This window comes from Cibotium barometz, chromosome 39 (assembly GCF_041138505.1).
Source record: "Cibotium barometz isolate CiBa-2024 chromosome 39, ASM4113850v1, whole genome shotgun sequence".
Lineage (NCBI taxonomy): Eukaryota > Viridiplantae > Streptophyta > Polypodiopsida > Cyatheales > Cibotiaceae > Cibotium > Cibotium barometz.
In genome coordinates, this window is record NC_141084.1 from 46,109,191 (window position 1) to 46,135,604 (window position 26,414).

The 26,414-nt window shown below is 45.7% G+C and overlaps 1 protein-coding gene across 3 annotated transcripts in view; it reads right to left on the bottom strand.

Annotated features, from left to right (window-relative positions):
• The window catches only part of LOC147616156 (uncharacterized), a 130,330-nt gene that overhangs the window by 15,665 nt on the left and 88,251 nt on the right, over positions 1-26,414 (bottom strand). For all 3 annotated transcript variants that reach the window (XM_086778782.1, XM_086778781.1, XM_086778783.1), the window contains 4 exons: positions 8,324-8,483; positions 8,019-8,198; positions 7,783-7,899; positions 7,404-7,559 (listed from right to left, as the gene is read on the bottom strand). In XM_086778782.1, coding sequence (XP_086634908.1) covers positions 7,404-7,559; positions 7,783-7,899; positions 8,019-8,198; positions 8,324-8,483 — 613 coding nt within the window. The remainder of the gene's footprint in view (positions 1-7,403; positions 7,560-7,782; positions 7,900-8,018; positions 8,199-8,323; positions 8,484-26,414) is intronic.

Below are 26,414 nucleotides of genomic sequence, written 5' to 3' on the forward strand. Positions count from 1 at the left end.
AAGAAGGGAGGAAGCCAGATCAATGTAGTGAGAGTGAAAGGAGACAGACTATTTGCCAATCATGGATGTTTCGATGAATAACCACAAAGTTCCCAAAGTGTACATAGATGGCAGTGCACAGGGGTGTGTGATGAAACAACAGACAATGGAAGCTTTGAGATTGAAGGTAAGTGCACCCTCTGAATTTAGAGTTAGAATGGCTAACAATGCAAACGTTAGATGTCTAGGAATTGTGAAGAAGCTACAGGTAAATGTATTGGGACAAGAGGCTGAAATGGATGTACATGTGATGCCAGCCAAGTCAAACGCTTACCCACTTATCCTTGGGAGGCCATGGCTGATTGCTATGAGGGCAAGACAAGATTGGTGGAGAGGGCATTTGAGTTTGGGGCTGGATCAGCCTGTAAGAAGACAGATTAGGTATGATATGGCCAAGGGAAGGGAGGTGATTCAAGACAGAAGTACATCAGAGGAAGAGGATGAAGAAACAAGCTCTGCAGAAGACTCGGAAATTGAGGAAATTAGCTCAGAAGATGATGGGGTAGAAGTCTAACTGTTAGAGCCAGATTCAGACCTTTTGTGCATGTCTGTGCAGCTATGTGCAGAGGAAGGAAAGAAGTTAAAGTCTAAAACTAAAGTGCAGCCAAGTAGGGAAGAGGTTTTGCAAAAGATGTTGGCCAAGGAACTGGCTGAGGCAGAGAAGGGAGAGTATATGGGCATGCTGCAGAAATTTCCAGATTTGCTCTTCTTACACACAGGTTAGAGGAGTATCTGCAGTACAACATCAAATCAAGTTGAAGTCAGGAGCCAAGCCAGTAGTCGAGAGGCTGAGGAGGTTGGGAATAATACAGCAGCAAGTGCTGAAAGAAGAGGTAGATAAGCTGTTAAAGGCAGGGTTTATTTTCCCTATGGATAATTCTGAGTGGGCTTCCCCAGTGGTCATTACTTCAAAAAATAATGGTAAATGGAGGGTGTGTGTGGATTTTAAAGAGATCACTAACCATTACCTTTCTAGGATGAGATTTTGGACAGAGTTGTTGGACATGAGAGATACAGTGTGTGTGATGGGTATTCAGGGTATTTTCAAATTTCTATTGCTCCAGAGGACCAAAGGAAAACTACTTTTATCACCCCATGGGAATGCTTTGCTTATAAGGGTTATGCCCTTTGGGCTAACAAATGCTAGAAGAGTAAATGGCTACAGGCTCAAGCCATACTGGTTCAGGATCATGACTAACAGAAGGATTCAGTGGTGCTGGACACCAGCCTGCATATTGATGCAGATGTTCCAACTAGTTCTGAAGATACTTCTTAGGATCTGGATATATTCTTCTTTGAGAACCAACAAGATGTGGTTGAGCATGAATGCGCTAACCAAGGGAGTTGGACAAATGATGATAGGATTTTTTGTGCCCAAAATAAGTGCCCACCCACACCATAGGAATGAGAATAAGCCCATCAGGTATGGTTGGAGCCTTAGGAATAAAGAGGCTGTTGCATGGCCACCTTCTAAATAAAACCAACTGTTGTCAGTTCCAGTTAAGTGAAGGAGGAGCTTTGCATGCCTAGGGGAATGGGGGTAGTAGTGGACAAGGACAACCAAGAGAGCGGAGGGGCGCCATTGGAGCGCGCGAGAGAGAAAATGAAATGATATATTAACGTCTTCAGAAGGCCAAAATGACCTATGAGACCAAAAAGGTTACAACAATTGGTGGATCTGATACAATGTCTGTGTAAGAAAAGCTAAAAACAACTAACTGAAACTGAAATAACTATGAGGAAAAGTACGGTACTAGGAGCTCCTAATGGATAACATCTGGGAGGAAAACTCCAACAACAAAGGTAAGCATCATACACATCACTATCCAAAGATGTCTCTCATCGGTCGATGGCGGATATCCTCAATGTCCTCCATGGTGAGTACTCTGACTGGACGTCTCCCATGCCGTGCTAGTATGGTCCTGATCCCCTGTTGTAGTCTCCGCCGGTGTCCAGATGGGCCTCTCATCTTGGGGCGCCTGGACCGCCCCAGCTCTATAGCCCGATCAATCAGTGTACCTCTAGTGCGGCTATACTCTGGGGCTAGCTGCAATGCCTGCTGGCCTGACTGCTCAATCTCTGGTCGAAAGAAGTCTGTAATCTGCCTCTGTAGGTGTCTCTCCCTCTCTGATCCCCTCCCTCTCAAGAGACCCTCTCTATGTCTACGGAGCTCCAGCAAGTATAATCCGAGCAATCTCTGATCCTGGTATCTCATGACTCTAGAAAGTGGTCCGAAACCCTCTCTAAACAGGCAGTGAAAACGGCCTCGTATCTCATAATATACTGGACAGTGACATATGTAATGTAACTCTGTCTCTGGCTCCATCTGGCACAGCTGACAAATCCTGGCCTCAGCTGGTACTCCTTTGAATCTGCCAATCTCAATCTCTAGCTGGTGTGAGGATGTGCGCATCTGACCAATAGCACACCGTACCCCATGAGAAAGATGAGTATCCATGTAGCTGGGTCTAATCACAAACCCATCCTGCGTGAGCTGGAGAAGATGATCTCTATAGAAAGCCATCTTCGTACCAAGCTCCTGTGTCGGCTGTATCCATGTCCTCCTAGTGTCCAGCTGAATCAAGTCCTGCCTAATAAGTCTGGTAATCTCTGCCCGTGTGAGAGAGAGGGAGGGTGCATCCAGGGAGTACTGAAATGGAGGAAGCCTTTCCATACTAAAGCCATGCAACTGGAACCAAGCTGTCATCTGTGCATACCAACATGATCCGTCTCCCTGTGATGCCAACTGTCGTGAAGACTCCAGGGCTAAGCGAGCATATCTGTCTCTAGGGAGAGCCCAAGTGCTATGTATAAAGGACACTGATCGAGTGAGTGCCTCTACTACCAATGGGGGGGCAGCCATCTCTGCACAGATAATATCATGTGGTACAGAGGCCTTGGCCCTAATCATCCGGGAAATCATAGAAACCAAGGGCCTCTCCATATCTCTCGGCTGTGGTGATCCACTGAGGGTCCCCATATCTCCACTCCATACAGCATGGCTGAAGTGACCAAAGTGTCGAAGAGCCAGAGCTTTGTTCGAGGTTCCTGAAACTGAACGTGCGAACACATCCTCTCTAGTCTCCCCAATGCTGAATAAGCTCTGGTCAATCTGGTCTCCGCTGCTCTCCTCAAGGAAAATAGCGGGCCACTGAAAACCACACCAAGGTAAGTATATGCCTTTGTATACTCCATTGTCTCCTGACCATATGTAAAGGTGGGTACTGACCTCCTAACCCACTGTGCTGTGGTGTTAAACACCATCACCTTGGTTTTACCAAGGTTAACAGACAATCCACTGTCCTGTGCGAATGTGTGCAATGCATCCAAAATTCAAATGACGCTGCATCCCCTCTGGAGAATCTGAGATCAGCACAATATCATCAGCATACAATAAAAGGGGAATCCATGTCCCTGCTAGCTGTGCTCCTCTGTCACCCTCCCGCTCTACATAGTCTGAAACCTCATCCACGTACATCCCAAATAAGGTGGGAGAAAGGGGGCAGCCCTGTTTCACCCCAATAGTGGAGTGAACCATCTCAGATATACCTTGAGTAGTACGTACCTGCCCCACAACTGTCTTGTATAAAGCCATGATTCCCCAAATCAGCTCTGTGGGCACTCCCATCTCCTGTAGTCTGCGCATCAGTCTGGCTCTCGGTACTGTGTCAAAAGCTTTGCGGAAATCCACAAAGCAACAATAAATCCTCCTGCCATATAATCTGCCCTCCTCAATAATAGCTCTGAGTGTCAAGATATGGTCAAGAGTGGAGAAACCTCTCCTGAACCCTGCCTGCCCTGATGCACGTATGCCCTCTCTCTCTGCCCATCTACTCAAGAAGAAGCCCTGTGGAAGCTTGTTGGACAGTGTCAAGAGTGGAGAAACCTCTCCTGAACCCTGCCTGCCCTGATGCACGTATGCCCTCTCTCTCTTCCCATCTACTCAAGAAGAAGCCCTGTGGAAGCTTGTTGGACAGTGTATTTGTTGTTTTATTTCTGTGGGCTGAAGGTCGTTGAGACGACAAAGATTGTTTGGAAGAAGACGCGGGAATAGTGTGAGGAAGCTTGGGTCTGTTTAGAGCAGCTGTTGCAAGGGAAACAGAGGATCTTGTAGGAGGTTGTGGTGCCCTAAGATCTCTAGAGTGCAGCTCTATTAGAACTTGGATAAATCCAATGCTTTGCTCAGGTATTCGGAATTCCTTGTTGTGTTTGAAGGTGGGGATGTGCAGAAGGTGGCTGCAGTTTCTATTGATGGTTGTATCTACGATTTGAAGAGTTGTTGCTAGGATATATTTGTGGAGAATCCCTTTGTTACGTGGTGCTTTCTTTTTTTTGTTTGAATCCCATGTCTTTGAATTTGGATTGATGATTTTTTTATGCTTTGGTATGTGTCGTTTTGTTTGAGATTGTTTGAGAGAAAACGTATGTGAGTGAAGATTTGAAGCTTGTTGTGTCAGGTCTGAGACAGATAGCATCAACTAAATCTGTAAGTGTCCGATAGGATCAACTAAATATTAGAAGCAGTCAGCTGAGGGTGTACAAGGATAGATATAATCTTTTTGATTCGAAGGTAAGGGTTTCAGGGCTTGGTTTCATTGTCAGAGGTTAATCAGCAGGCAGTCAGTTTGATAGAATAGAAGGGGAAGGTACTCCCGGGTCAACAAACAGTCAGCTGCTGTCAGCTTTGAGTGTGTGGAGTGGAGCCTTGGTGGGATTTAAGATATTTGAGGGGGTGGAAGTGTCAGAGGACACTGGAGTGGTGAGATCTAATTCAGAACTAAGTCAGCTGAGGTAGATAGGTCAAATTTCAGTCAGCAAGAAGTCAGCAGGGTGATGCTAACAGTTCCTATGAGGTTCTGAGGCAAGGATTTTGAAGGTAGCTGAGGCTGGAGGATTTTTTAGGAGCCTGGAGGACATATATCTGACTGGGGTTAACAGTAGAAATCTGATTCAGGTTACAGTCAGCAATTGGTCAGCCAGGTGTCAGTTAGGAGCTTGCTTGGTCAAATGGGTGTCAAGAGGAGGTTAGCTGAGGAGTTAGAAGAGAAGATCAGAGCTATTGGAAGTTGGGTCTGACCTAGGAGGATAGCCGAAGGAGTTAGCTGAATCTGTTTGAGGGGTTTTTGAGGTGTCCGATTGTGTCGGCTGAAGGACAGAGGATATCAGCTGAGTAGATTGGTACTCTGGATTTGTGTTTTTGCTGGTGTTGTGGTGCTGGTTGATTGTGTTCCCCCTACGGTGGTGTGTTTGGACGAGCTATAGAGGCAAGGCTTCCCCGACGCATCAACGCCAAGGTGGGTTGGAGCTTTCTCAAGCAGACTGTGCAGGATGGGCTTCCACGCCACCTCGATCCGAGGTGTCTCCATCAGCCTCTCACAGTCAAGTCCAGTCCTGATCCAGGGCTCTCGGGGTGACAGGTTTCCACTTTCTCATTCAGTACACCAGGGATGTCTCCTTGCCCCTTCCTCTTCCTCTTTGTGGCGGAAGCGATGAGCAGTTTTTTGCTTCCCAGGAGACTGGACTACAGAGGCTCATGCTTCCTATCAGATCTCAGGAGGAGCTCCTCCATTCAAAGTTTGCAAACAACACAAGTGCCTACCTCTCTAGAGATGTGGAGAATCTCCAGAGGTTTGCAGATGCAATTGAGATCTTGTTCGGAGCCTTAGGCATAAAGATCAACTGGCACAAGTTGTGTGGATTCTGGGTTAGCTCCTCCCAGGCGGTGAGCCATGGAAGGACTTTCTTATGGCCCACATCTCCACCCACCCACACTCCAATTCTTGGCAGTCGCTGATCCCCAAGCCCAAGATGCATCTTCACAGAGATGAGCACCTGCGGCCTGAGCCCAGCCTTTGAGGACCAATTCGCCGCCAGTCTCTCCCAGGTGTGGTACCACGTTAGCTCTAGTCTCTCCAAGTCCTAGACGAGGGGAGACTTCGTCAGCCCCTCTGGTTTGGAACCCCTTGATTACCCTTTTCCTAGTGGACGAGTGCCTTCGGTCCTAAAGACCCGTTCGACGTGCCGGGTTCTAAGGATGGGATGCTACCTGTAGTTTCTACAATCCCAACGGAACCCGGAAAATCGGGCACTAAGAGCTTTTCCATCCTTGCTTACTCAGGGATACCTGACAAGTTCAAAGAGTTGACTCTCCACGGCACTGACAAGGCTGATAATTTTCAAGTTTCTTCTTGGCTGTAATTTCTATTTCTTAATCATTCTTCTTTTCTCTAAGATTGCTCTGTCCTCTGTTGCGTGGTGCGCCCGCAGGGATGAAGGGGAACGCCGCATGCAAGAGAATGACAGCGACGGGGAACCTGCATCGGCCCGCCAGGACTTGGAGAACCATTACACAGGTTTCCAGCATATCCCGACACATGCTAGGCTCCCATCATGTTGTCTCATGAGCGAGGGACCAACCCGATCTCTTGGAGAGTGGCTCACCTTTAGGCGGCTCCCGCCAAGAGGTTCACGAGCAGAGCCTGGCTATGATCCCAGGTAGAGACAGGCTCACCCTCGACACCAACTCCTCCATCCCACCTGAGTGGCTCGCACCAGTCCAGGACCCGCCTCCCCCTGAGTGGGTAGGGGTTCTTACTTGACATGATATCCAATGGCAGTCCATGGTACAGATGGAGGCACCCTCGTGACTTTCGCTGTAGGACCACACGGCAGATTGAGCAGATCCTCTACACCCCCCCCTCTCCCTCCCTTGACAGGGGACCTCAGCAGTAGCTGGACTTTACAAAGGGTGAGAGTGATCCGGTTTCATGACCATAGATGGCCCATCAATGCATCCCCAGCCAAAGAGGCCAAAGAGAGATTGTGGAGAATAAGGTTATGGGAGGGCCGACCATTGATGCGGCTGCAGTGGGACCCCCATGAGTGGCAGTGGCATGATCCCTTCACCCCCCAGGATGCCCCCGGCATCCCCTTCTTTGAGTACACAGTCCATCAAGATTTAGATGCCAGAGGTTGATAGTACGCCAGCGGGCAGCAGTACACTGGCAGATTCTCTCAACCTTTTCTCTCAAGAGGCAAGGATGGGATCACTTGGCATTACAGGCCCTGAGTGTGGGTTGCTCCCTCAGCCAGCAGCAAGCCATGGAGGCAGTGACCCTTTTTAAAATTTTAACTTGTTTAAGAGGGACATTGTATGTATTCTCAGGTGTACTTTTCTTTACTAATAGGAACATTTTGTGTCTGTGGGGCGTGCATGGATGGGGGGGAGTAGAAAAAGCTGTGACAAGTACACACTGTCAATCATTTTCCACCTCAATCTGAAACGCCTAAACATACCACTTTTTCCTCCTTGATTCTAAGAAGCATTAGCTGAAAGAAAAAGTTACAAGGTATTCCGTACTCACAAGTTCACCACCAATAACATGCACATCTGTGAAGTCCCTGGTTTTAGTATAGTACTTCAGATCCGCTTCACCACAAATGGCAACCTTTGCCCCAAGGTCTAACGTTTTCACAAGATAGGTTCTTCCCTGATGAATATAAACAGCTCCTTCGTATACCTGTTCAACACACCCCGTTGCACATTTCTAAGTTACAAAAAAATTTACATATTCCTATTCATTCCAATAGCAATAATGGACCTCCAAGCTCCCACAAGCTTTGAAGTCAAGACCTGTAAACATCCATCTCACCTACACAAACATCTAGTTCACACCAATCTCACATACACAAAAAAACAAAACATACACCACCATCCTACATCAGCAAAAGTTGAACTCTCACCTCAAAGAAAGCTTTGCTCTCCTCCACCTCCTCAATCACTTCATTTGTTGCTTGATTTACTATGGTGTACTTTTCTGTATCGACTGCACGGATACCCACAGATTGAGCAGGAGACCTCTGCATAGCAAAATAAACCAATACAAGAACAGCAACAGGTTAGCCCAAAGAAATATCAATATTTACGATTCAAAAAATATATCTCCTTCGAAAAGAGTGCAGCAAAATGTAAACATTACCTCTTGCCCAATATAATGCCAATTATTGTCTGGAGCACGGCTTATTGGTTCGCGACCTAGATGCCCTTTGCTTACAAGCCGTGTTATGCTTGTTTGCAAGCCAGAACCAAAAAACTCTTCGTCATACTGCACATTCAAAGGGTGCTCCAAAGCAGCACAAGCTATGTGCTCCTCCAATACCTATGTAGTTTCAAATGCAGCTACTTGCTCAACATCCAGCTATAGGTTGGAAGCAGTTTCAACCTAAAAAGAGGCAGGAAAACTTCTTCCACAAAAAGGAATGAATATTTGAGATAAAAGCATGCCTGAGGATTGGAAGCATCAACTTGTGCATGCTCAATGGCTCGCGAAAACAATTTCTGTGCATGCCTCATGAAGTATTGATCAAGTGGACTCCCAAATGCTACATAGATTGACAAGGACGGTTTTTCTCTTCTTCCTGCCCTCCCTGCTTGTTGCCATAAACTGCACAGAATTTACCAGTTTATCCAAGCGATTCAGCTGCACGTGTTGACAACTAGGTGGCTCAATACTCCACACAAACTAACCGAATCAAGTCCACTTACTATCAAAATCTTAATTTGGCCTACTTGGTCTTAGAACTCACAATGTGAAGCACACATGAACCATGTTAACTAAAGCAAAACATTGATGCTTTTTGTCAGATTATGTATAACTAACTCTTGCCAAGTTTTGGCTGAAATACAAGAGACTGTTTTCACTTTCTCATTGCTGCCAATAGCAGTTGCCCATAATTTAACCAAAACCCCGTAATATTAAATTTGTAGCTTGGACACAAAGATAGAGGAACAAGCAAACAAGTAGCATTAAACTTTTGGGATATTTGATTAGTAAGATGTTCTTTGGTTAATCTAGATCCAATACCCTACAAGATCCCAGTTGCTATGGCAGTACAAAAGCCATTTTTATACTACAAAAGCATGTGTTGTAGCTATGCTTTATGCCAGCTTATGTCTAACCATCTTGTGCAACGATTTGACTGAAACACCAAGGACTGTTTTTACATTCTCATTGCTTCCAGTAGCAGTTGCCCATGATATATATGGCCCCAAAGGTCATTATGTGGCTGACGTGTATTTTGAGACTAGGCTTGTACCTAGGGTGGCCCATGATGGGACTAATAGGGAATAAATGACATATGTACGCTTATTGGCAAGGGTTAATGTGAAAATCTATGAGTAGTTATATTCATTAATAAGTGTGCTTTCCTACTTTTTTATTAAGGCCAACGACTCCCCAAGGGATCAAGACCCAAGCAAGGCTTTGGCCATGGCCCAGCCACACACATAGACGGGTGGGCTGTAGTGGTCTGGAATGCCACGCGTTGCAGTGTTTGTCGAGCTTGTCGAGCCTCATAGCTCGGGGGTGCTTCAGAGGGAGCCTCATATCTTTGTTAGTTTTGTGAGGGGTTGTTCCAAATGATATCAAAGTCGATTGAGCACTCCGTGCGCACAAGTTTGCAGATGCAAAGTCGCAATGATGACAACCAAGCTTTCTCCGTAAAAAACAAGTAGACGCCAAGAATGGCACTCTAAAGACCAAGGAAGAATCCCGCCATGCTGCAAAAATAGAGCGGTTTGTTGCCATTGACGAAGTGTGCAGTGAAATAGCTAATGTTGCAGCACATGATGATTCTTGGATAATCGACTATAGGGCTTCTAGGCATATGACCAGTCACAAGGATTGGTATTCCTCCAAAGCCTGTGGGAGATGACATCATGGTGGCAGTGGACAATGATGCAAAGTGCCCAATCAAAGGTTCATGTACTATTTCACTTATGTCTAAAGAAGTTTGTACAAAAGGTCATTCATATGTTCTTTGGGTTCCACATATAAAGAGGAACCTCCTTTCTCTCTTGGCCATCATGGACTGTGATGTTGGAACCTGCAAGGTAGGGTTAGCAGCAATAGTACAAGGTACAAAGGATAAGTACAGGAGGGTGTTCACAGAGCTGTGAGCCCCCCTGACTTGCACCCTGCCATCTGTTCTTCGTGCTTCTCCCCCCTCCTGCCCTCCATCACCCTCTTCACCCCTTCGCCTGCGAGCTGCCCCTTCCACCCCTTGCCTGCCCTATCCTTCCCTCTTGCGCTGCCCCCTCCCCCTGCCCCCCCTTGCATCCCGCCTCCTGCCCTCTGTCCACACCCCCCCCGGCTCCTTTCCTGCCTCCTGCCCGCCCTCTCTCCTCCCCCGTCCAACACCTTTTTCCAGTTTTTCCTTTTCTTTTTTCTTTTTCTTGCTTGGCGCCCCTACTTCTCTTCTCCGTCACTTGCTAGCCGTTCCACTCCCCCCCCTCCTCCTCCTTTCAAGCCCCCTCCTCACCCTCCTCCTCCTCCTTTCGAGCCCCATCCTCATACCCCTACTCGCCTCCCCCCAACCCCCCCCCCCCCCCCTTTCAATGTGTTCTCCTCTCTCGCCTGCTAGCCGTTCAACACCCCCTCCTCCTCCTCCTTTCAAGCCCCCTCCTCCTCCTCGTACCCGTACTCCCCCCCCCCCAAAACCCCCCCCCACCCTTTTTCAGTGTGTTCTCAAGTCAGGTTTTCAGTTCTCGGGCAGCTCTTCTTTTCGGCAAGCTTCGGCCTCTTCTGGTCTTGAACCCCCACCGTCATCCCCACCGTCCCTTGCCTATACCTCCATCTCCTCGCTTCGACAGTCGCATCCTTAGAGGCCGCCTCCTTGGTATGCAAGATTGTGGATAGCCGCCCGGCGTGCGGACAGCTCAGGGATCTATTAACAGGCTAGCCTCCTTGGCGCACATGGAAAGATTACTAATATTCATCCTTTGGGGTGTGCCTATTGCCAGGTTGAGTTCGACTCGCCAGAGGCATCCAACAGAGTCATGCAGCTGAGCCCAGTCACATTGCGTACAGCCCAGGCCTTCTTTGCTAGGTGGCAGCATGGCTTCAACCCCACATCCGACCCTCTAGCTAGCATTTGAGGCTTTCCCGTGACAGTCTACTTCCCAAGCCTTAGGAAGAAATACCTTCCACTCCTCCCGATGATAGATGGTGCTATCGGAAGAGTGATAGAATCTCCCTCCATCGCCACTACGGATATTGCATGGGTGGGCAAGATTCCATCCCTTCGTATCTGCATAGCCTCTCTAGAGACAGTGCCACATGCCATATCTCTTCCTTGCCTCCAAGGAGCCCCTATTCTACAAAGAGTGGAGTACTCTAGCCTCCCAAGCCAATGCTTCATATGCAGGCAGATGGGATATCTTGCTAGAGCTTGTCCTCGTCGTCAATCCAAGAGACCACCTCCAATGTTCCCCCCCCCTCGGGTCCCAACTCAAATCCTCTTCAGGGGGGTGGGAGGGAAGCTGGCCCCCAAGTAGCAAAGCACCAAGATCCTACCACTACCAATACTAATGCCGGAGAGCGGCAGACTACTGGCCTAAAACAGAGCCGCTAGCCGACTTCCAGAGCTCAACGGCACCGCCGAGCGCGCTAGGCTAGTAGAGCACAGGAGGACACGGTTTCATCTAAGAACCGTTTCGAGCAATCTCAGCAACCACCCGACGGTAATGCCCCCTCCCCCCCCCGGCAGGTGGCTACCTCAAGGAACCCACCTCTCGCCTCTCCTCTTTGGAGGCCATTACCTTGCCATGATTCCTCTCCAGGTTCCCATATCCCGATAAGGCCCTCTGGCCCTACCGAGCCTTCAGCGGACCCTTCCTCACAAGAAGGGTCCTCTGGCCTTATTGGCCAGAGGACCCAATAAGGCCCTCTGGCCCTACTGAGCCTTCAGCGGACCCTCCCTTAGAGGAGGATTCCTCCCCTCTTCTTCCTTATCCACCTCGCCCCCCCCAATCTTCGTCTTCAACTCTCCCCTCGGCAGCTTTCTTTAACCCGACTCCTTCGGAGCCCACTCTCCCCCTTCCTTACACCTCTCCCAAGCATTCCCGCCAACCTTCGGCCACACCGAACCCCAAGCAGAGGCAACCAGCGAGTTCAGTCCACCGCTTGATTCATCATTCCTCGTAGCTGGTTGAGATGACCATCACCGCCTCTCCGGTGAGGGCTCTCCCGCCAGTGTCACCAGTCCCCCGCCACGGTTCTAGGGCAGCTAGTGGATTACAGTTTTTCTTCCGGTGTCTGCCCGTCAAAGGAACTGGTATTTTTGAGGAGATGGTGGCTCCCGTTAGGATTTGTGTGGTGTTTCACCACTCTAGGCCCTCCACGCCAAAGAGTGGCGTGATGATCTTCTCCTCCCCCCTGAGTGCAGCACCAAGGATGGAATGGGATACGGAGTTGGTGTCTATCACCATCCAGGGGCAGGCAGTCGAGCTCTCTCGACATTTGCATGATTTGCACATCACCAACGTGCTTACCCATCTTTGGCCCTTGGCCAAAGATTCTACCCAACAGGAGTCACTCTTTTTGGTCTCTCTCTTTTGCCCTCCGGGACATAGGGGGTAGTTTATATTTTTGTCAGCAAAACGAGCAACTGTTGCCAGCAATAGTTGGTCCAAGCACCATTGACACTGGTCGGGCTTAGTGGGTGACCGTCAACATTGGAAAGGGCAGTCGGTTTTTTAAATGTATATGTGCTCAACACCACTATAGGCAAAGCCACCTTCTAGAGTATAGTTCGCCAATCCCTTCCACAGGCCGCCTTTTGGTGTATGGGTGGGGAGTTTAACATGACAAAGTCAATAGAGGATAGACTCGGAGGAGGCATGGCTACAGTTTCTGGCGTAGAGTACTTTCCTTCAGAGGTGTTAATCCTCGCTCTTAGGGGACAGGAACCTTGGCATTTACCAGAGTTTGGACACAGCCCTGGGAGTTTGTCCTTCTCGAGATCTGACAGGAGGAGAACTGGCCCCAATCTTTCCATACTTGATAGATTCTATGTGGATGAGTGGGCTTGCAATCATGGGGGACATGATCGGTATTTTGGCAGGCACTAATTTCTCTGATCACGCTCCAGTTATTTTGTCTTTCAAGGATCCCTGGAGGCAAGACAAACACTTGAGCACTCGAATCCCTAAGACCCTCATCTAGGACCCTGAGATATGTAGCATGACAAAGTAGATAACGGAGAGGCTGGATTTTCTCTCAGATCAACCACAGGCACCATGGATGCAGGCCTAGGTGAGTTTAGCAATTTACTGTAAGAGGCAGCACAAAGCAGATTGGCTGGATTCCGTGAGTAGGAAAGGAGCATTCATTGAAGCCTTGCTTCTCTTCAGCGACTTTAGGAGAGCTCCCCGGATAGCCCATGGATTAAGGTTCAGTTGGCTGCTGCCCGTACAGAGCTCAAATCCATAGAGGAGCGGAGTGTGGAGTAGAGATACCATGCCAGAGCTTCCTTTTGGCCGCAAGCAAGAGATATGATCACAAGGAATTTCTTTGAGATTGCAGGCCCCCACAAGCGGAGAGATGGTATCCACAATTTGCGAGGCCAAGATGGATCTATTGTTGGGTGTTGGACTCACACACTCACACACACAAACCTGCACATTAGGGTTGGGTGCACGGTAGAGAAGCTCACACAAAGAAATGAGAGAGAGAGAGCCAAAAGTGTGGTATCCACAAAATGCAAGTCAACCCTTCCATGTGTGCCACATCCATATAATATAGAAGTACAAAATATTATATGTTAGAGTGTCCTTTCACACTTGATGTCCAAGGGGAAAAACCACATGGGAAAAAGTGCCCTTGGTTAAGCCCTGTTCACACATAGCACTACCATAAGTGAGCATATGCCTACAAATCCCCCCTGTAGTGGAAGTGTGAACCTGTACAAGGGTAGCAGATCACTCTCTGTATGAGAGTAAGCCCAAAGCTTTGCGGAAAGCTTCAAACTTTTCTCGAGGTAAAGCCTTTGTGAATAGATCTGCAACATTATCCTGTGTAGGGCAATAAGATAAACTGATCTCCCCTGCATGTAGCCTCTCTGTGACACAGTCATAATGAATCTCTATGTGCTTGGTACGTGCATGAAATACTGGATTTCGTGCCACGGCCATAGCACTCTGGCAGTGAGAATGGTGGTGGGTGTCTGCTGACACTCACGAAGATCAGCCAATAGTCTCCTCAACCATACACAATCTACTGTAGCTGTAAAGACTGCCCTGTACTCAGCCTCACAAGTAGATGTAGAAACAGTGGGTTGCTTTTTACTCAACCAAGATATGCATGAACTGCCAAGAAAAAAAACAATTCCCACTGGTGGATTGCCTGGTATCATAATCACCAGCCCAATCTGAATCACTGTATGCATAAAGCTGCAAGCTGCCCCCCCTCGGATAGAACAAACCAAGATCCAGGGTACTCTTAAGATAACGAAAAATGCGTTTCACTGCTTGCCAATGCTTTGTGCCTGGGCTGTGCATGAATTTGCTCAACAAAGACACCCCAAAAGATATGTCTGGCCTCGTGTTACACAAGTAAATGAGGCATCCCACTGCCTGGCTGTAAATGCCGGCCTCAAAAGGCTCTCCAATATCATGCATAGTAAGCCGTACAGCTGGTTCTACCGGAGTAGAAATGGGCTTACATTCATCCATGTGAAACCTTTTTAGCAAACTTTTTATGTATTTAGTTTGCTGCATAACAATGCCATCATCTGTATTCATAAACTGTATGCCGAGATAGTAGTGTAATGGCCCCAAATCTGACATATCAAATTCAGCTTTCAAATCAGCTTTGAAATCTGAAATTTGTGCTTTGCTTGTACCTGTAATGAGCATGTCATCTACATACAAGATGACTATGAGAATATCGGCATTGGTTTTCTTCACATATAATGTGCTTTCAGCTGGACTATTCTCATAACCTTGGCTGGTTAGATGAGCATGTATCTTATCATACCAAGCTCTTGGAGCTTGCTTTAACCCATACAATGCTTTGTGCAACCTGCATACTTTATGTTCCTCACCAGGAACTACAAAACCAATGGGCTGATTTACATATACTTCCTCCTGTAAATCCCCATTTAAGAATGCAGTTTTGATATCCAATTGATGCACTTTCCATCCTTTATGGGCACAGCCAATGCAATCACTGATCTTATTGTGGTCATTCTCGAAGTAGGAGCAAAAGTCTCTTCATAATCTATTCCCTTTTTCTGGGAGTAGCCTTTAGCCACAAGTCTTGCTTTGTACCTGTCAATAGTACCATCAGACTTTCTTTTGACTTTGTACACCCACTTTGTTCCAATTACATGCTTGCCTTTAGGCAATTCCACAAGATCCCATGTATTGTTTTTCATGATAGAAGAAATTTCAACTTGCATAGCTTGCAACCAATGCTCATTCTCATGTGCTTCTTCATAAGAAGAAGGCTCTTCTGAATCAAAGAGACCACCCATTGCGAATGCGGACTCCCCACGATGTACATTCAAAGCATGGCTGGAACTAGCCCTTGTTCTACCTGTGAGTGGAGCTGCAAGTTTGCTTTCTTGCAAAGTTTTCAGCAACCATCTTGGCACTGACTTGGCTGTGTCTATGGCTGTTTGCTCTTCCCTGACAAGATCTTCCACTTCTTCCATAGAAGGGGGCTGAATGGCTGGCTGGTCCACATGTTCTACATGTGGATTTTCTTGTGTAGGGGCTGGCGGATCTGAATCCCCCCTAATTGCAATGGGTAAAAGTCCATCAAACATGTCCTGTAAGCCTGTATCATTGCTTTTATACAAGCTGTACATGGGCTGTTCTGAATTTTCAGCAAATACAACATCTCTACTGACAAAAATTCTTCGTGTAGTTGGATTATAAAGATGGTATCCTTTGCTTTCATTGCTGTAGCCCACAAAAATGCATTTAATTGCTTTGTCATCAAGCTTTGTTCGGAGTTGTTCTGGCACATGTGCATATGCCAAACACCCAAATGTACGCATATAATCCACTGTTGGCTTTCGGCTATACCAAGCCTCAAATGGTGTTATGGTTTTCAAAGCTTTTGTTGGACACCTGTTCAACACATGAGTTGCAGACATTATAGCTTCCATCCAAAATTTGTGAGGCAACTTTTGTGCTTTCACCATGCATCTTGCCATCTCCATGAGAGATCTATTTTTCCTTTCAGCTACACCATTCTGTTGCGGTGTATAAGGCACAGTACATTGGTGTTTGATGCCCTTTTGAAGCATATAATCCTTGAATGCATTTGACATGTATTCTCCACCTCTATCTGAGCGGAGTGTTTGGACTTTACATGCACACATATTTTCAGCCATTGCTACAAAGTGTCGAAAGCATGTAAACACATCTGCTTTCGCTTTCAAAGGGTAAGCCCAAGCAAACCTGGAGTAGTCATCAATGAATGTGACGAAGTAAAGATGCCCCCCTATGGATGGTGTCCGCATTGGACCACATACATCACTATGTATGAGCTGTAATTTACTTTCAACTCTAACAGCTCCATCTTTGGGGATTGGTTTTCGTTGCATCTTTCCCAAAATACACCCCTCACATACATGTCTTGGTGGAGACTCAAGAGACGGCATATTATCAACCATATGATGCTTCTGCAAAAGCATCAAACTCTGAAAATTTACATGCCCAAAACGAGCATGCCATAGCTCTGCATCATGCATAGCAAGAGTGTGGGCAACCACTGTATTTGCATCATAAGTGCGCACATGCTCCAATCAGAAAATCCCCAATTTTTATGCATTCCAATTGCTTCAATGTGCATCTAATTGGCCAATTTTCACAAAAGCCCCAAATTTCTGCAAGTGAAAGAGGTTCAATTCGCCAATTTTGACCTCAATTTTGAAAACCCCCAAATTTCTGCAAATGAGAGAGGTTCAATTTGCTGATTTTGACCTCGATTTCGAAAACCCCCAAATTGCAGGCAAAGCAAAATGCCCAATTTTTTTTTATTTTGTCCTGAAATTGAGAAATCCCCCAATTTGCCTGAATCCACCACCTGCAATCTTTCAAATCTTCCTTGGTTTTTTTTTTGTTTTTGTTTTTTTGTTTGCTGAAACAAAGGTACCTGGGCAGCCGGGAAGAGACCTTGTTGAAGGGAGTCATTGCAGGTGAAGGCGTTGGAGGGAGTGGTGTTGTAGGGAGTCGTTGCAGAGCACGGATGGCAAGACGGAGGCGTGCAGAGCTGCAGATGTCATGAGATCTGCAGAGCTGCAGACGGGTGCACATAGGTCACAAGGTGTGCAGAGGACAGCAAGGCGGAGGCGTGCTCTGGGCGTTGGCGAACCAGCAGAGGCGGACGTTGTGCAGCTGTCAGGTCCCAGCGGCAGGTGCCGGGCGGGCAGCTGGAGTCGACTTGTCGAGCAGGCGTGAGGCGGTAGGCGCTTCAGATGCAGGCTCCCGGCGCTGGTGTCGAGCGAACAGGTCAGAAGCGAAAGCCACTTTAGTCGCGAGCAGGAGCGAGCCGGAACGGAACGGCAGCGGGCGACTGGACCGGAACCGATGGGCGACGCCGTGGAAACGGAAACGAACGGCGAGGGCGGGTGGTCTACCGGAACTAAACGACGACGGCGGGTGGGTCGGGACGGCCCGTCTGTGAGCGGCCGGACACGAGCGACAGGTTGAGACGACTGGCCGGCGGCTGCTGCGACGTAGCAGAGGGGCGCCTGGGCGACGACGGAAGCGGGCGCCGGCTAAAGGTGGAAGAACCGCCCGCGAGCTGGGCGGTGGTGGGGGGCTCCCCACTAGTGCCGCCCGACTCTGGTGGCTGGACGGAGGAGCGCCGACGGAACCGGCAGACGGAAACCACGGACGGACGGCGACGAAAATTCGCAGTCGACGGAAAAACACAGCGTCGATGGAATTTTGCAGTTTTTTTTTTTTTCTGCAGATTCTGCACAGCCACCGCTCCAAGGCCAGCTCCCAGCTCTGGGAAAGATAGGGAAATTGAGGATTCGACTTGGGAGTCGGTTGAGTTTGTTCAGCGCAGTTCTCCTTCTTTTCATTGCAAGAGTGCAATGTTTTGAGAGAGGGGAAGTATGTTATATGTACATTATGTGTGCTATGTTATATACACATTATGTGTGCATATACTAGGAGGCTAACCCACATTAGGCTTGTGAGCATGGGAGCATGGGAACAAGCTCTAGTGGAGCATGGGTTAGGACTAACCTTAAGGGTTAAGGTTAGGGTCAGGCATCCAAGGGTCACACATGAGGAATGGAAAGTCAAGAGTCACTTGAGGGCCCTCCTATATAATAGGGGCATGGGGCACACTCAAGGGGAGGGCCCTCTAAGTGACTTTTCACATTGTGCACACCCCACGATGGAAAAAAGCCATGAGGGCAATCAGTCACTGTTATATGTACATTATGTGTGCTATGTTATATACACATTATGTGTGCATATACTAGGAGGCTAACCCACATTAGGCTTGTGAGCATGGGAGCATGGGAACAAGCTCTAGTGGAGCATGGGTTAGGACTAACCTTAAGGGTTAAGGTTAGGGTCAGGCATCCAAGGGTCACACATGAGGAATGGAAAGTCAAGAGTCACTTGAGGGCCCTCCTATATAATAGGGGCATGGGACACACTCAAGGGGAGCTTGGGGGCTTGGAGGCTAGGAAGCTTGAGGCTTATGCTATGGTCTCTTGTGTAGAGATCCATATCTACTCATCTACCATTTCACACTATAGCTACATGCTATTGGATTGGAGTTATACCTCTTGATGGTATGGGACATCAAGGTAGAGGTATGATGTATTTCATTTATGATTCATGTGTGCATCCCTTGGGCTCGGGGGTGGTTGGGTGGCTGAGTTTATGCCTGATTTATGCATGTTTATGCATAACAATTATCTAGAGAGATCTTAGGGTTTTAACAGTGGTATCAGAGCAATCTCTATTTAATTGTTGATTTTTTTTTAGTAAATTTTAATATTTACTAATAAAATGTTATTTTTTGTTGATTTGTGTTGATGAATTGCACGTGGATCATCGATTTGGTGATTGGAACGTGTGTAACTACAATTCAATGGACGAATCGACGTTGCGGGGGAATACCGTGAGTTAATGCTATTTTTTCCTATTTTTTATGGTTAAAATCGAGCATTAATGGAATTTTTTTCAAAATTACCATAAAGTTTATGGTGGATATTTTTGAGAGAATGGATTCCCTGAATTTCTAGAATTTTTAGAAATTTTTCCTAATTTTTTAGGAATTTTTTGAGCATTTTTTTGTTTTAAAATGTGGGTTTTTTCCGCGGGAATGCGATCGAATTTCTGTCAATTTCTACTGAAATTCAGTAGAGGACAGCGTGTTGATGCATGAATTGCTCTCCCGTGTGCGTGGGGTTCCCTCCGCCTCTCAAATCTGATTTTTCCTTCTCTTTTCCGTGAGAAAATCTCTTTAAAATGATTTTTTTTAAACATTAATCATAATTAATAATAATTATGATTAAGATATGTTTAATTAAAAAATTAATCAATGGATTAAATTAATCTCTGTTTAACAGAGAAGGGAGGAGAAAGAGAATGGAAGGGAGAGGAAGGAGAGGAAAGAGGGGAGAAGAAGGAGGTGAGGGATTTATTTTCTACTCCCTCCCTCTCTCTTTCTTTCTTTCTTTCTTTCTTTCCATGCGCGCAGACGCGGGAGGGGGGGGCTGCGCTGCAGCCGGGCGGAAAAATTCGCCCCCTCCCCCTAAAAAATGTTGGAATTAGGGTTGCAGGAATGCACACACAACTTCAAGAAGATAAGAAAGCTTGAGCACAACACAGTAGTGTATTATGAGTGCCAAAAATGAAAGATAACAAGCCCTAGAAGATAATGAGCGTATATACAATGCACGGGGGAAAAAACCTCCTAGTGAGGGAAAAAGTGCCCCGGCGGTCCTAAGTGTGTTCACACACATCACTACTATAATATGGTAACAAATCCCCCCTGGAGTGATGCGGTGAACAAGAGCTAGCACTCATGTATAGGGAAGTGTCTAGCTATGTGGACGAATCCACAAAAGGGAGTAAGCCCAAAGCTTTGCGAAAAGCTTCGAACTTCTCACGAGGCAGAGCCTTTGTGAAAAGGTCTGCAAGGTTATCCTGTGTTGGCACATAAGCCAAACTGATCTCTCCTGCAGAGAGTCTCTCCCTGACATAATGGTAGTGCACCTCAATGTGCTTCGTACGAGCATGGAACACTGGGTTCCGCGCAACTGCCAATGCGCTCTGACTGTCAGTGAAGATGGTGGTGGCAGATGGCTGCCCAACACCCAAATCAGCCATAAGGCGTCTGAGCCACACACACTCAACCGTAGCTGTGAAAGCTGCCCTGTACTCAGCTTCACAACTAGAAGTGGCCACAGTAGGCTGCTTCTTGCTCAACCATGATATGCATGAGCTTCCAAGCATGAAGCAAAAACCACTCGTGGACACGCGTGTGTCATAACAACCAGCCCAGTCAGAATCTGAAAAAGCATGTAAATCTGGCGGCAATGATCCCCCCTTGGGATAAAACAACCCAAGATGCCGAGTACCACTCAAATAGCGAAAGATACGCTTCACTGCCTGCCAATGCTTAATGCCTGGGCTATGCATAAATCTGCTCACCTGTGAGACTGCAAACTGAATGTCTGGCCTCGTAATGCATACATAAATGAGGCAACCAACAGCTGTCTGATAGAGTGTGACATCAAAGTGATCTCCAGCATCATGAAGACTCAACTTCAAACCTGTCTCCATTGGAGTAGCAATAGGCTTGCAGTCTTCAAGGCCAAATCTCCGCAACAATGATTCAATATACTTTGTCTGACACAAAGCAATACCTCCATCACACTGCTTAAATTGTATCCCCAAATAATGATGCAAATGCCCCAAATCTGACATCTCAAAAGAGGCATTCAAATCAGCCTTAAAATCAGCAATATGACTCTCATTTGGTCCTGTGAGCAGCATGTCATCGACATAGAGAGCAATGATTAGATGTACACCATCCACACGTTTAGCATACAAAGTGCTTTCTGTTGGACTATTCTGAAACCCATGTGCAGTTAAATATGCATGTATTTTTTCATACCAAGCTCGTGGAGCTTGCTTTAAACCATATAAAGCCTTTTTTAACCTGCACACTTTGTTTTCCTGCCCTCTTTGAACAAAACCACGAGGCTGCGATACATACACCTCCTCATGCAAATCTCCATTTAAGAACGCAGTCTTTATGTCCAGCTGATGTACATTCCAACCATTATGAGCTGCTAATGCACAGATGCTACGAACAGTGGTCATACGACATGTGGGAGCAAAAGTCTCATCAAAATCAATGCCCTTCTCTTGAGCATAACCTTTTGCAACAAGTCTAGCCTTATGGCGATCCACTGTGCCATCAGGCTTACGCTTCAATTTGTATACCCACTTAGTGCCAATGGCCTTCTTGCCAGGGGGCAAGTCACATAAAGACCATGTACCATTCTTCATAATAGCATCGTATTCTGCTTGCATAGCAGCCATCCAATTTTCTGAACTTTGTGCCTCATCAAATGAAACAGGCTCACTTTCATCGCACATACTAGAAACAGCCAATGCATAACAATCTGACGCATAAGAGGCTCCATGAGAGCCAGAACGAGTGCGACTAGACAAAGGGGCATCCAACTTGCTGTCACGCAAAGTCTGCACTAGCCATCTAGGCATATTCCTAGAGCCCTCAATCTCTTGTCTCTCATCCTCAAGTGCATCATGCACATCTGCATCAGATATAGGCTGATCTGTGCCATCATTTAAAACCTGCATAGGCTGAAAAACTGCCTCATGAGGTATTGCACTTGACTGTGCACCACTGAAAAGAGGCAACAATGTATCATAGACATCACGTGAGCTGATATTTGTCTCCTTAGTACATGAAACCAAGGGCTGAACTGCATCTTCCACAAATACAACATCACGGCTAACCAAAATGCGCTTTGTCTGTGGATGATACAAACGATAGCCTTTGCTCTCAGCACTATATCCAACAAAAATACATTTGACAGCTTTGTCATCCAATTTTCTGCGATGTTGCACAGGCACTAATGCATATGCCAGGCAACCAAAAACACGTAAATGGCCAACAGATGGCTTGCGGCCATGCCAAGCCTCATATGGAGTGACAACCTGTAATGCTTTGGTGGGACACCTGTTTAGTACATAAGTGGCACACATGACAGCCTCAAGCCAAAAACCATGTGGTAGACTTTGACTCTTAACCATACATCTTGCCATTTCCATGAGAGACCTGTTTTTTCTCTCAGCCACACCATTTTGCTGTGGTGTATACGGCACTGTACATTGGTGTTTTATCCCACGCTCAGCCAGAAATGCATTAAATTCTGAAGACATATACTCCCCCCCTCGATCTGAACGGAGGGTGCCCATCTTACTTTCTGACACATTTTCAGCCATAACCAAAAACTGTTTGAAGCACAAAAACACTTCGGACTTTGCCTTCAAAGGATATACCCATGCATGCCTGGTAAGATCATCAATGAAAGTCACGAAGTAAAGGTAGTTTCCAAATGATGGAGTTTGCATGGGACCACAAACATCACTGTGAACAAGCTGCAATCTGCGTTCAGCTCTCACTGATCCATCTTTGGGAAAGGAAGCACGCTGCATTTTACCCAATATGCAGCCCTCACAAACATGCTTGACAGGTGCCTCAAGCTTAGGCAAAGAAGACACCATTTCAGATTTCTGCAGGCGCAGCAAACTTGCAAAATTCAGATGACCAAAACGTGCATGCCACAGTTTTGCATCTGAAATAGCCTGCGTATCCATAATAGCACATGCTGAATCCTCTACACATTTGCCATCCATATTGAGCTTATACAGCCCTCGACATAGTGAACCAGATGCTACAATGATGTCACCACAAGAGAGATCATGAACAGTACATCTGTCATCCACAAATTTTACAACCAAACCTGTTTTGGCAAATGCGGAGACTGACAGCAGATTCTTTTTGATCCCTGGCACATACAATGCATCAAAAAGTGTAAAGGTGTTGCCATTTGCAACATTCAGCACAATCTTTCCAACTCCTTTAACGGGATAAGAGGAGTTATTGGCACAAGTGACAGTATTCCCTGTGGGAGCAGACTCAAGGAAAGTGAATAAACTGCGCTGCGAGGTGATATGCTTAGTGGCACCACTGTCAAAGTACCATACATCTGAATCTACTGCAGACATACATGTGTCATGCAAAGATGGGTCATAACTGCACTGCGCATTGAATGCCCATTCTGTATCTAGCACAACATTAGCAGATTCATTGTTAGAAGGAGAGGCATCTGCAACAGCCATACCAGCCTCTTTCTTCTTAGCCTCTTTCGCAGCCAGCTTAGGACACGCTTTGATGACATGATCATTTCCCTTACAGTACTTGCAGAATGTCTTCTGTTTGTCACCCTTCTTCTCATCTTTGTCTTCCTTCTTTGGTTGCGCAGCATTTGCAGATTTCTGCTTACTAGAAGAAAAGCCAGCTTTACCTTTCCCGCTTCTCTGACTAGCAACAAAAGCTTGATCTGCGACACGCATAATATTCCTGTTTTGCCTTGACTGGTCTTCTTGCAGCAAAACAGAAACTAACTCCTCAAATGATAAGGCATTGGGATTGCCTTTCATCATCAAGCGAAGAGTGGAAGCAAAACCCTGATAAGAATCTGGTAGACCATTCAAAACAGTCTGCACAAGTGAACTGTCTGACAGGATTTCATCTGCAGAAATGAGCTGCTCTTTGAAATCCTTGATCTTTGTCAAAAAGCTATCCATTGAATCACCTTCGTTCATATGCTCACTCTCCAACTGTTTTCGGAGGTAAGCAACACGAGCCTCATTTCTTGCCTGATACAATGTGGCAAGTACATCCCAAGCATCCTTAGAAGTCCTGCAGGAGCGAATATGTGGGATAATGGTACGTTTGACAGACAGCGCAATCAAGGCATGAGCCTGCGCATCTCTACCATCCCAACGAATCTGCTCTGCTGAAAGTGGTGGTTCTCGAACAGCTGCTACAGCACTTGTGCCTGCACCATCATCAACAGTACCTGTTTCTGATGTGTTTGCAGCATTCCCAGCCACAATAGGACGTGCATCAATACCCTGCACAATGTTCCATAACCCCTTTGCTACCAATACATGTCGCATCATATATGCCCACAATGGATAGTTGGTGCCATCCAACTTATCCTCAGCAGCCAACATGCGGAATACATCATTGTTGTCAGCCATGGCCAATGACTGTACTACTAGATGTAAATGCTGTCTGTAAGAGGAAAACCTGTATAAAATCGACCTGTGCTATGTAGCACAGCCCAAAACAGACGAATGGGCACCTGTCCTGCAGATTTTAATCCTGACAGAAAATCTGCACAGTAGGACGATTTTGCCTGCGCAGTACTTGGAATGCAAAAACGGAGGGCGAAATGACCCCACGGCATATACTAACCTGCAGACGCTCGTGAAATCTCGTCGCAATCGGAGGAGATGAAGCGGCAGGTGCCGGTGATGCTGCCCGGGAGGTGGAAGCCTGCTCTGATACCAATTGTTGGAATTAGGGTTGCAGGAATGCACACACAACTTCAAGAAGATAAGAAAGCTTGAGCACAACACAGTAGTGTATTATGAGTGCCAAAAATGAAAGATAACAAGCCCTAGAAGATAATGAGCGTATATACAATGCACGGGGGAAAAAACCTCCTAGTGAGGGAAAAAGTGCCCCGGCGGTCCTAAGTGTGTTCACACACATCACTACTATAATATGGTAACAAAAAAAATCAAGTTGGCTAAAAGCCACAAAGGTTATTTTTTTCATTTTTTTAAAAAATGAGTTTTTTATATTTAAAAAAAGCTTTTGGATTTATTTCCAAAAAAAAAAGCTTGGAAAAAGCCTAGAAATTTCTGAAAATTACTCGATTTGAGTAAAAAAACTCTGAAAATTCTTTGGAAATTTCTTATTGAAAATTTTTGGCTTTTCATCTTCCGGAAAACCTTTGGCTTTCCGTTTTCCCGAAACCTTTTGGCTTTCCGAATTCCGGAAAAACTTTTGACCTTCCGTATTCCAAAAACCTTTGACCTTTCACATTCCGAATTTTTTTTTTTGTCTTTTCATTTTCCCAAAACTTTTGGCTTTCCGTATTCCGGGAAAACCGTTGGAATTCCGAAATTTTTTGACTGTTCGTATTCTAAATGCGTTCGGGGTTGATTAAAAATTTCAAAAAATTCCTGAAAATTAGTGGAAAATTAGACAAAGGTTATTTTAAATTTTGGAAAAATGTGGGGTTGGTGTTTGGCATGTGGTGTGTCCATTCGGGCGCCCGTGACCATTCAAATTCCTTTAAAAATATATTTTTTGATCCAGAAAATTAGAAAAATCCATTAAAATTGAAAATTTTCATTGGATTTGAGAATTGTCGGGCGGAATTGGAAATTTCGTGAACGATGGGATTCTCAGGGAAAATTAGGAATATTCTAGATATTATATTTAGAAATCCTAAAAATTGGTATTTTTTAAATATCAATGGTATTTTGGCAAATTTAATTGCTAAAAATTTTCTGAAAAAATATAGGTTTGGAATGCCATAGAATACGTTTGGTGGAATTCAAAATTATTATATTTTGAGGCCCTGTAAAATTTGGAAAAATTTGAGAAAAAATCATGATAAATTCTTTTTCTCGAGAATTTAATATTTTTGAGGTTTATTTAATGTTGAAGTACGTTTTCTCGTGCTGACATTAGATAGATGCGGGTTATTCGCATATTTTATTAATACGATTATACCTCGTATTTATGGATATTTATGTTTGGATTAATTCTAAACGATGTATTCATGATTTTTTATCATTGTTTAGCCATTCTTTTTGGACATGTTCCTTAATTTCTTTTGATGGCTATAATTTGTGTTCAAAGTGTGTTTCACCTTTGACACTTTTCCATGATAATTTATTTTGCACTTATTAAAGTGTGGTTTGTGCTTAATTTCTTGAGCCTCTATCATGGGTTAGTTGATCGGTTTGTTTTGGTGGATTTTTATTGGATGTTTTCCAAGTTTTATATGGACTCATCAGGTTCTGCCTAGATCACTTGTGTCTAGGGGTTTTCTTATTGAGTGCTACACACATGTGTTTCACTTTCTTACTTTGGAGTTTTATTTGAACAACACAATGTTCATATACTCTGGATTGATGAGTTGGCCACCAATTTTAATGCTTCTTTTGGCATGATTTATGTCCATTAGATGGTATGCATTGATTTTTATGATCAACTATGGTTTTTATAGATTCGAGGAGCTTCTATGCTTTTATCCATGGTTTTAGAAGGATCTTTTGATCTTTTGAATATTTACATGTGCTTTGAAGGTAGCATTTGCCTTCGTTTTTTGCACGTAATTTTGGAGTATATTTTTTGTACTCTTGTATATATTCCAACTCGGATACCTAGTTGCTTATATATCTAGGTGAGTTATTTTTCTAC